The sequence below is a fragment of the Rosa chinensis genome, chromosome 5 (assembly GCF_002994745.2).
Source record: "Rosa chinensis cultivar Old Blush chromosome 5, RchiOBHm-V2, whole genome shotgun sequence".
NCBI lineage: Eukaryota > Viridiplantae > Streptophyta > Magnoliopsida > Rosales > Rosaceae > Rosa > Rosa chinensis.
In genome coordinates, this window is record NC_037092.1 from 66,016,284 (window position 1) to 66,028,680 (window position 12,397).

Here is a 12,397-nt window from a genome sequence, read left to right on the forward strand (position 1 = left end):
ACCACAAATCAAAATCAAAAAGTTACTTTGAAGTTACCTAGCTCTGCACTTCGATCTTTGCATTCTCATTGTCAAGGGGTTAAATCTATTGTATACTTCGATATTTGAATTCTCATCGTAAGTACGTATCTCTAAATTTTTCTATAGTACTGTTGAATTGAGAATATATGGTATATATTTAGACTAGTGTTAGGTTCTCAAATAATAAACCGCTGAAACGTAGCTACCCCCATGATATCAGTACGTAGAAAGGGTTTGATCAATTACAATGTGGTGTAATCACATTAGTTTTTCTTCATATTTAGAATTAACAAATTTGTAAATGCTTTGTTTGTCACGAATTCTCAAGACATTCACCTTTTTGACAGAAATATGGGCTGCACGAGTTCAAAATACTCTTCAGCGGGAGAAACAAAAGGGACAACAATTGTTGGTCTATTGTACAACGGAGGCATCTTAGTTGGAGCTGATTCTAGGTCCTCAAATGAAAAAAGGCGTGACAAGCGACTTAATAGTAAAGATAACTCTTCCTCCTCCTTTTTTTATTTTTACTTTTTATGAGAAGAACTATAACTCTTCGTCCCTGACTCTTCCTTGTTTTATTAACCAAAAAAAAAAAAACTTTATATCTAAAATATTTTTCTTTATATTTCAGTTAGAAACGATTTTGAAAAAATGTTTCCAATATCTTCCCATATAATTGCTGTAATGTCGGGGACAGCTATTGATTGCACGACGATGTGCCGGAGTGTGAAATCCAAATGTATAACTGAGGTAAGAGCACCTAAAACCATATTTATTCGTTCTCCCTCATCACTTGGACTAATCTCTATAATTTTGCTTAAATTTGGAAAAGGAAAAATAAATACTAACCAAACTTTCTTGTTTGATATATATAAAACAGTTCAAGAAGAATGGTGGATCAGTTCCATATGCATTACAACTGATGTGTGAGCATTTACGTGGTCTACCTAAAAACATTAAGAATGACAAAGCATTTGGGGTACTCATGGCTGGATGGGATGCAGACAATGTAAGGAAACTAAAATCTTATCGCTCAAAATGTTCTCGTTTATCTATGATATGCTCACTTAACTTGTGATATATGTATCACTCAAAATGTTGGTTGCAGGGTCTTCAACTTTATCGTATTTTTATAAAAAAGGGACGCGTTACAAATGAACAAGTCTACTCCGGGTGTACTGCACTGGGATCTGGTTCTGAATATGCTATAAGTATTATGAGACATTTGTAAGTGATAGTTCTAATTAACTTTCATTCTTTACTCTCTTACTATGTGACTAATTTTAATTTGTTATGCTAACATGAGTCTTGTAATTGTTCTAGTTATGAGTTTGGCATGTCCAATGAAAACGATGTTGCTGATGTAGCCCTAAAAGCATTATTTAATGCAACATTCTTTGATAAGTTCACCGGTGGAACTCTAAGACGTAATATCTCTATTCTTTTTCTTTTTTTTTTACATAATAAACGAATAATTCACTGTCAAAAATTTCTAATTCTCACTCTTATCTTTTAATATATGTTTGTGTTTCTATCCAGTGTATAAGATAGTTGAGAAAATTCCATATATAACGATGCGCGGCGTCGATTCTTTGGAGATCCAAAACCCTGTTGTTTGCTCATGCTTTGACTCTCGGTACTACTCACTTGGTGAATATAAATCGAGGACACTTTTCTTGGTTTATTCTACGAGGTTCTCACGACCAATTCATACATACCGACTCATAAATCATTTCAGGTATGTATTCTACGTTTTTCTTCTCCAGATATAACACACACACACACCAACCCCCCCACCCGACATACTTATATATATATATATATATATATATATATATACACACACACACACTTAAATGTCCTCTTATTTTAATTTTAATGACAGGCAACATGGTGGAAAAGAGGCAGTAGAGGCAATAGCAGCTCATCTGGTAGTAAAGAAGCAAGAATTCTACTTTCACCGGGTGGTGTTTAAGTCGGAAAGGGACGCTTCAATCGTATGGAATAATGTGATGACGAATTCTCAGGCCTCCCGTCATCCTTGTGATACTTTCAAGCATCTCGAAAGTTATTTCCCATACCAACTTGTTTTGGAGAAAGATGTGCCGGTTTATGAGGAAGATGTGCCGGTTTATGTGGATGAGAGTTCAGAGCCTTTGTTGCAGCTCATCATACGCGCATCATATGAGAGACGTAGTGAACAAGATACGAATGCAATGTCAGAGATATAGGGAATCAATTTGTTGAATAGTTTTTGCCATCTATTTAGAATTCAGCCTGCAAACTCAGAAAAAATGCTTTTTTTTTTTGAGGAATTGAGTGATACAGAAATTTTTTCTTGTTGATTATATAACGTAGATACAAGGAATTCGTACTACTTGTCTTGTCTTTTTTTTTTTTTTTCCAATTCATGCATAAGCAATTTGTTGGAGTATTAAATAGAGCCGTCGATTAGTATTAATATTCAGATTCACTCAGTCACGCATGAGACATGAAGGTCAAACAAAAAAAATTTGAAATTCACACTCCCTATTTTAGAATCTACACTCCAAACGACTTAAATGTTCTCTTTTTATAAGAATTTGGATTAAAAATGAAATGAGGATTGTGGATTGCAAACTAGGGTGTGAATATCATTTTTAAGAAAAAATATTTGCAGTTTGTTCATAGATAACCATACTTTATTTGCGTAGCTTAATGTAACTTGATTTTTTTTTTTGAGCAGATTGCATTGAAAGAAGGGTTTGATATTAAAAAAAAAAAATCAAGTTACATTAAGCTACGCATGAAACTAACCCAGATCAAATATACATGTAATTTGAACAAACATGAAGCTACACCTGTCTAGCTTGTATACTGTTTTCTAGTGTTTATGTAAATGTTTTTTTTTAGAAGGAGATCAGTAATTGTATCAAAATTCAGCAAGCAATACAAAATTGACCCATCTCTATGGGGTCTTCAGAAGAAGCCAACTCACAGAGTACAAACACATATTATGAAAAACAAGCTCCCAATACCCTTAATACACCCACATTTCTGAAAGTCCATGGACTTTTATTCTAACAAAAAACTTAGCACTCCGAAGTAAATAGAAATTCATTAGAGTAGCTAGATCTTTGAAACCTAGAAAATAAAAAAGTACTAGGAGTAAAGGGCGGAAATCCATCCTCAACTCCGTCATCTATAAAGAAAAAGGGTTTTTGTCCATTTACCCCATTTTTAGAGATTTTTTTCCCACTTACCCTATTAAGTTTTTTTAGATCTCTCTTACCCAAAACACTCTAAGGAGGTCTTCTCTAATACCCCATTAAGATTTTTTGTTTTGTTTTTATTTTCTTTTTAATACCATTTTACCCTCATCTTTGTTACTTAGAGAGAGAGAGAGAGAATGGAAGAGAGAGAAACCATAGGGGACTTCGCCGAAGCTCGGTCACCGGCCTCCGGAATCCGGTCATCTGTCGCCGCAGACCGGAATTTCTGAAAACCTCACCGAAAAGATTTACTGCCCCCAATAGATGTCTATTGCCCCCCAATAGGCGTCTACTGTCCCCAATAGATGTCTATTAGGGGGCAATAGACGTCTATCAGCCATGTATTGCCCCCCAATAGACGTCTATTGCCCCCAATAGACGTCTATTGCCCCCCAATAGACGTCTATTGCCCTCCAATAGAATTTTCAATCGCCGAAATTAGAACTAATATCCCTAAATTTAGACAAATAAAACTTTGATTAAAGAAAAAACAAGAAGATTACATCAATTCAAAACGTCTATTGTCCTCCAATAGCCCTGTATTACCTCCCAATAATTTTTTTCTTTCAAAACTTCTGCCCAGTAGACGCCTATCTGACACCATGGTGGCTCTTCCAGGCGGACGAACCGGAGAGGCAGAATCTTCTGGAGCGCCGCGAGATTCTCCACAGGCGATGGCTCTTCCTGGCGGATGAAGTCGATGACGAGCCCGATGTTCATGAGGTCGGTGGAAATAATCGGAGACTTCGGCAAGTACCCCTGCTCCGACTGTCTTGACTGGGACGACGAGAGAGAGAGAGAGAGAGAGAGAGAGAGAGAGAGAGAGAGAGAGAGATCAGAGAGAGGAGAGATATCGAGGGAATAAACAATTTGGTTAAGGGTAAAATTGATATTTTGCTTGAAATAGATTAAGTATGAATAAAAATCTCTTGCTAGGGTAAGTGAGATAATTTTCCCTGATTTTGGAGCTTTGGGTCAAGGACCCAAAGAAAAAACCTTTAATTCCCTTTGGTCACAAGACAACCCAATCCAGCAACCATTCTTGAGGCCGTCACCCATTATGGCAGCCCAATAAACCCAGCTAGGCAAGAACCGTTTGTGAAACCTTAGCCAGAGCTGGCCCAACTGATAGGATAGCAACACCCCACAGCATCCTGCATCTAGGCCGCCGTTGGCAGCAGTCCAATCAGCCCAGCCGCCTTCTCTGTCTTCTACCACCACCGTAGTGTAAAACACCGCTACCGAAATACCATCCGCCGTGTCTGCCAGCATCCTCAATAGGAACTAGCTAAAATTGGCACTCTATGCAGCCGGCGCTTCCTTTATGCTCTGGGAAGTCACCCTTATCCCAATCCTCGTTATCCATGGCCTCGGCACCCATACCGGAATCCATGTCAGGGCACGTTACAGTCAAGTGATCACCAATCGTGACACAAAGATGACAACAAGGAATAGTTCATAATGGTCTTCCTTGTGGTCAGCCTCATTTTACATGGGAGATGATCACAACCCTACAACCTGTTATAAATTTCCCACATCTGTCAGAAATAGATGATTGGATTTCTGGCTTCTCTGCAAATGTGGATATAGGAGAAATTTTGGCGGCTGAAGTTTGATTATGTAATTTGATTTAATAATGGCTTCCAACTTTAATTTTACTCGTATTATTGGGGAGTGCCATTTTTATTTAGTGGTGAAGTTCTTAACAGGAGCATTGAGATGATACACATCCTTTTCTTGACTTGTTATCAAGTTGCAGTAATCGGATCTGTCAAATTACACGTCTACAGAGAATGTAATATATATGGTGACTAATAGACTTGCTCAAATGAAAAATTATTTAAACTAGGGTCTACATCACTTTGAGCATCCTCACCAGAGATTGAAAGAAGATAAAGATGACTACTCCTTTTTCTTTTCTTTTTGTGGTCAAAGGGGAATGAATATTCATATATAGGTTCTCATGACTTCACATAATCACTGTCAAGATACTACATACACCAGAGCCCAAGTTTCCGAAGCATAAAGTAACTGATTTTGCCTTTACAGCTTAACTGGAAAGCAAATCTCTCTTCAAACAGCCTAGCTTTGGCACGCACACTTATTGAAAGTGATAAGAAAAAGTGAAAAACTACAACAAGAGGCCACGAATAGTTGTTATTTAGTCTATTATTTTTTGGGCTTTTAGCCATCCATTTCAACAAAATAAGAAATTAAAAATTAGACCAGAGCACCATGATTGGAAATGCCCTAACTTCGTGGACTCGGTCTATGACATTACGTTTCTCAGGTTAAATTCCCATTTTACGATTGCAAGTATCCTACATGCTGCAACGCTGCATTTGGTATACCTTCATGGTATAGTTTCTTATGGCAAAAGTGCTTCGCCATTGGTGGTTGTTCAATTCAAACTTAGAGTGCGTCCTGAAGGGACTCATGGGTCAATTTACCTGTCTAAAAGACTCAGAAAAACACAATGTGCCAAATTATATTGTCTCATCTTCAGTCATTCCCACTGCTCTAGCACTAACCATTATGAAAAAAACCAATGAAAAGGAGACTGCACAAGGATATTTAGCCTAAACCGCTTTTAATCTGATACACTAGCCATAGTAGTTGTAATCATCTTGTCGCCGTACCTGTCGTGGCTGTTCATTGTAGTCATAATTCTGTTGTTGCCGTACCTGTCGTGGCTGTTCACGTCTAATGGGCTGTGCCTGTCGTGGCTGTTCATGTACAACAGGCTGTCCACGTCGGTGCTGCTGATATATATTGGGCTGCAGTTGTTGAGGTGGCTCACGTCCAGGTTGTCCTTGTCGTGGCTGTTCATGTATGACATGCTGTACTTGTTGTGGCATAATGGGCTGCTGCACTTGAAACCTTTGTGGTTGTTCATGTCTAATGGGCTGGCCTTGTCGTTGGTGTTCAAGTCTGATAGGCTGCACCTGCCGTGGCATAATGGGCTGCCGCAGTTGTTGGGGAACTTGGCGTGGTTGCTCAAGTATAATGGGCCGGACTTGTCGTGGCTGTTCGCGTATGATGTTGCGCACATCCCAGATTGGGCAGGAACATGTTGGTTTCTTGTCCTTCCATTCAGCTCCGCAAGTATAGCAGAACTCATATCCACATCTACAAAGACAATGCAAGTATGGGACAAACCACAAGGATCAGTAAAGTAATACTTGGAATTCTTTTGTGATGCTAAATTTGGTTCTGCTGTGCTATTGTTACCATAAACTTTTTTTAAAAACGAATTTTTTTGTTAGTTTTATTTGTCATTCAAATTTTAAATTCGGCTAGTAAAAAAGCTTTGTTTCAATTTCGGTTTGGCATATTGTGTAGATATCATCAGGATTGAACAACAGCAAAAATCAGATTGTCAACATGCAGTGATTGGCTCTTTTTTGGTTGGATGGTGACACTGTGTTCACAGGTAAGAACTCAGAAACTATTATGCTACAGTCATTAGCTAAATCCACTCTCGCACTCAAGTTGCTACCATTTAGCTACCTAGATCATCTTGCTTTCAGTGGGTGTATATGTGCTTCCATTGCTTTATTCCACACAAAAATGTACTAGTTTTAAGGTTCTACCTAAGATGACAATAATAAGTCAATAACAAAAGACAAAAGACATGTGAAATAGGAGAGAAGGGGAGGTTAGTAAAGCACCTGCAAGTAATGTGGTAACAACCTTCTGCGAGTTCAACCATATTCTTGCACTTAACACACTGGCGCCAGTGTTTCATTGTAGCCAACGACTTCAGCAACTGGTCTTCTGCAAGGGGATAGGGATGCGATCTTTTGTAATCATAGCATGTCATGTCCGAATGCCATGGGACCTTGCAATTGATACAAAAATAGGAATGACATTTCATGCATCTCCTGGCTCCAGATTGTTCAGCACCCGCATAAAAGCTGCTTGTATATTGCAAGACCTCCTTTTTGGACATTAATGCAGAACACCTGGGTTTTGGGCAATAAACTTTTTCTGTGACAGGAATAGAAGATTCCTTGATTCTTTGGCTCATAACCTCAACTAGTTGAGGTGCCAGGAATTGTACGCAACTGTCAATATTGATCTCAGAATTACAGCCTTCGTGAGGGCACTGTGCCACCTGCCCATTAAGCAACTTAACTTCTACATGCTGTTTCATACAAGAAAAGCAATACCTGTGCAGACAACCATCAATTGAAAACATTCGACCAACATCAGTGTCCTCAAAACAAATTACACAAGTCTCCTTCAAAGATTTGCCACTGCTAGTTTCTGCAGGCCAGGTTATTTGAGAAACTATAGCTTCTCTTGCAAATTGAAATGCAAACTTAATGTCACTACGTGCCACAAAAGAAGGGCTGCAATATTCAAATTTTCTTCGTAGAACTCCTAATTGATTGACTAATGTTGCAATCTTGCAGTTCCCAGGAAGCACTCTGCCTGTAACCTGTATTTATGAACAGTAGCTCCTTTATATCAGTAGCATGAAACAAGATTTTAAGTTTATCAGCATCTTTTAATCTAGACACATGAAGTTTATGGATATTATTTGAATCCTGTGGAATAGAAATAGTATATATTATACTGCAATAACAGAATAATACATCATCAATACAACTTAAGAATTTCCAACAACATAATGGTACACCTGCATCACTGCAGCATTGCTTAAGGTGAAATTTGAAATTCTACCCTATATTTACTAGTAATAAGGTGCAGCAAACTTCAGAAATGTTTAACATAGCAATTTTGAAATTTTGTTGATAGTTTTGTTAAGATGATTATCAACTCCCCAAAATTTCAAGTTGTATGGCAAGGACCTTACAGTATCTGCACAAAGTTAAGTTAATCAATTCCAAAATGGTGCCACCAATAAAATGGCATAATACCAAATAACAGAATCCAACCACAGAACAGCCAAAAACCAAGAAAGAAAACCAGATTGATGTCATTTTGTCACAATTGTCATAGTTGTCCATTTTGTGCTCTGGAATTGCACAAAATCTTTTCCCTACATAACTTATGAAACGTCTAAACCTACCAAATACACAATTACTTCCCCTGGCTGAGCCACCAAAGATTGTAGCAAGGAATGCAGAGCAGTAAGCAAACATAAATTAAACCCAAAACTTCCAAAAAGAAAGAAGTATTCTGATACATGTGAATTGGTGCACATCTAATTAACCAGCAATAAGAACACCCAATGACAGAAAAAGATGACATTTTTCAAGACATACAATGCTACAGCTTTCATATTGGTGAAGCGTGTAGCCACCACAGAAAAAGATGGCATTTTTTTCAAGTCACAATGAGAACTCTGTTCAACTAAGAAACCCACTTCTCATATCCACTACCAAACCCTACCAAATACACAAGCTTTCCCATGTCTACGTAACCAAAGATTGCAGCAAACAAAGCACACCAGCAACCAAACCAAAATCATCCAAAGATTCCAAAATATAAAGAACCATGAAAGCTACATACAATTACATGCGAATCACTGAACACTGAACAATAAACAAAATAAACAATTAGCTAGCAAACCAATAACGTCGAATGAAATTAAATACCAAAATCACAAGACTGATAAAAAGCAACACTTGATGCTAAAACTCACGTATTGGTAAAGCATGTAGCCATCACAGAAAAATGTGACATTTGTCAAGTCCAGAGTGAGAGCTGTATTGAGCCCTTCAAGGAGAGCCTCAAGCTCCACAGCCTCATTGCTCATCACCACACCACCATCAAACGCCTCCAGATTCTTCCTCGCCTCGAATATCAGATTATCTCTAGGGTCACAAATCGCAACCCCAGCCCCAGCCACCACCACCTTCGAATCCCTAACCACCTCTTCGCCAACCAAACCCTTGCAATACAACCTCAAACACTCAGTCTCCACCGCCGGTTTCGACGACGACGAAGAAGCGCCGTCGCCACAGTACGGCTTCTCGTAGTAATCGCCGTACTTGCTCCAATAGTCCTCCGGGACGTTGCGGACCTCGTCGGCGAAATTCTGATCGTGAATCCGACGGTCGAGGTCTTCCTTCGCCTGGCTTATTTCGAAGAGGGACCGCTCGTGGTCGTCGTATTCCTGCGCGAATTTCTGGACGTCCTCGAGCATGAGCGCGACGGCCAGGTCCAATACGTCGTCGTATTCGTCGTGGATGAGCGGCGGAGGAGGAGGAGGGCGCGAAGACGAGGGCTGTTGAGAGAGGGAGGCCGTCATGGCTTCCTGCATTTGGAGACTGAAGGCGATGTCGAGGTCGGAGTCTAGGGTTTTGGCGGCCATGAGCTCTCGGCGTTGCTCGGAAAGTATGGTGTGGAGGTCGTCTCGGTACGCAGGGGTGGCCATGATGATTGATGAGAGTGAGGTTTTGGGAGACGGTTTCGCTTTCAAAGAGAGAGGTTTGCTAGAGAACTAAGAGACGAAGGGAAATATGCAAAGTGGAATTTCTATGGGAATTGATTCCTTCCACATTTGCAGATTGACTTTGCATTGACATCCTTTTTTTCTTTTTTCTTTTTTTTTTCTCTAAATTTATTTTCTTTATTTTCTTTTTTCTTCATGATCCCACAATATTTTCTTTATTTTCTAGGTGAACATTTTCGTGTATATATATATATATATATATATATATATATATATATATATATATATTTGTAATCGCCTGGAGTCCTGGAGATGTGATCCTAAGGACTTACCCCTAAATGATATTTCAAAGCATAGTACGGTGAAGTTTTCGCTGTTGTAATCGCCTTGAAAATTTCTAATTATTTACTAACTAATGATCATTTTGACTGTAGCCGCTTATGACTTTTTTATAATGAGCTCGTTGTGGCCTTTTTTCCTAATCATAAAAAGGTGGTCAATGCTATGGTTTTAGAATGCCAAAGGCACCATACTATAAATATAAAGTTGGATGGTCAATTTAGGATAACTGAACTTAGAATTTCATTTATAATGAAATATTACAATGAGACATGGTGGAAACGTTTTACCATCCACTCTCAAATAAAGGAGATAGTGAAATAATAATTACCACTTTAGACTTCAAACTCAAAGTTCATGTTGTCATGAAACCAAGCAGACCCTGATTCTAAACAAAGAAAAGACCGACTAATTTTTAATCGCTTCACAAAATGCCAACTACAAATTTTAAAAGACTTAATTTCATCCAAGATATGACCTTCCAAATTCAAATCATCACTATCATTTTGCAGAGCACTAATAATAGTGAGGCCATCGCCTTTAATCTCCAAGTTTCTGAATCCAACATGAATAGCAAACCGAAGTCCATGAAGTAGTGCAACAACCTCAATAGATCTTGTTGATAGATTCCCAACTTGAGGAACAGCTATAGCTCCCTTGAAACGTCTGTGTAACCGATCTCATCCCTAAAGACCACGACAATCCCAGAGACTCCTTGTGTTGTGTCACGTGCTCTATCAAATTCAATATCAGCCTATAGAGAGGCTGCTATTGTTGGAATGAGCTGTGAATATTCTATATTTAATTAGGATCTTGTTTCCTATTGTAATCAGATATCTTATAGGAGTCCAATATCTTGTTTATTACTTACCTTAATGTATAGGGATGTATAAGTATATATTCCTCCTTATGGAGAAGAATAAAAGTATCACCATATTCTAAGCCATCAGTTCTGATATGGTATCAGAGCATGTTCGATCCTAACTCTTAGGACAACACTCTCCTACCTTTGAATCCCGAATTCCGAATCCGAATTTGTCCCGAATTTCGAAGTGTTCATCTGCAAGTACAGGTCCTGAAACCCGAAAACAAATCCTCATTCTAAATCATGGCCATTGACGAAACCACCAAAGTACTTCCATCCTCATCTGAATCACCAGTTCCACCAGTTGTTCATGTTCAATACCATAATGATTCTTCACCATTCCCTACAGGAGTCATCCTCGATGAGACCAACTATTCTCTCTGGTCTCAGGTTATGGAGATGCGTATTGGTGCTCGCAATAAAGCGGGCTATCTTACCTGAGCAGCAGCCAAGCCACCACTTGGAGATCCCAACTATGATACGTGGATCACTGACAACCACAAAGTCAAGAGTTGGCTTATTGATTCAATGATTCCAACACTTATGTAGAGGTTCATTCGACTTGGTACCACTCGGGAAATCTGGGATGCTGTTTCCAAAACTTTCTATAATGGGTCTGATGAAACTCGGATTTTCGAATTGAATCGGAAGTCCTTCACTACTCTGCAAAATGGGAGACCTCTCTCTACATATTACAATGAATTGATCGCCATTTTTCAAGAGATTGATCACAGGAGCACAACTCAAGAAGACACGGTCACGGGAGTGACTCAACTCAGCACCGCAATGGCCCGACTTCGGGTCCATATTTTCTTGAGTGGTCTGGACTCTGATTTTGATCAGGTTCGTGGAGAAATTTTGCGCAAAGAGCCCAAATTAGATCTTAAGAGCAGCTATGCTTATGTCTGCATGGTGGATCAGCAAAAGAAGACTATGGGTAGCTCTCCAGCAGTTTCTGAAGGCTCGGTATTAGCTGTTACTCGTCCTCGACAAGGCCTGCCTTCTGGATCATCTTCAGCCAAACCCAGTGCTTCCCCACAAAATCCTCGGCCTCGGTACAATTCTTCCTTATCTCGGCCTGGAGGGTTAGTTTGTCAGCATTGTGGGGAATCAGGTCATTCTAAATGGAAGTGTTATGAGATTATTGGTTATCCAGAATGGTGGGGTTTCACCAAGAAGCCTCGGAAGAATCTTGGAGGCAAAGCTGCAATAAATACTTCAGAAACATCTCCAGATCAAGGAAAGGCACAAGCAACCGCTAATGTGACTCAGACAGGTAATCCCGGTAAGACTTTGAATGTTACTGCTGTTTCTAGTAATACTACTTGGATAATTGACACAGGTGCATCAGATCATATGACGAATGACCCAACTATACTTCATTCAATCAAACCTTCATCTCAGGCCATCATCTCTACTGTTGATGGTAGTCCTTCTCCAGTTTCTGGGGAAGGTTCTGTCACTCTTTCACCCTCTCTTACTTTAGATACTGTTCTTATTGTCCCATCATTAGCTTACAGTCTCTTATCTGTTAGCCAAATCACTATGGCC

The 12,397-nt window shown here is 39.2% G+C and overlaps 1 protein-coding gene across 1 annotated transcript; it reads right to left on the minus strand.

Annotated features, from left to right (window-relative positions):
- Nucleotides 1–5,730: 5,730 nt before the first annotated feature.
- Nucleotides 5,731–9,730, minus strand: LOC112167425. The gene is made up of 3 exons (XM_024304441.2): nucleotides 8,890–9,730; nucleotides 6,947–7,719; nucleotides 5,731–6,404 (listed from the first exon to the last, which is right to left on the minus strand). Exons 1-3 carry the CDS (start codon nucleotides 9,622–9,624, stop codon nucleotides 5,879–5,881), a joined length of 2,034 nt encoding a protein of 677 aa, XP_024160209.1. The 5' UTR covers nucleotides 9,625–9,730; the 3' UTR covers nucleotides 5,731–5,878.
- Nucleotides 9,731–12,397: the final 2,667 nt, after the last annotated feature.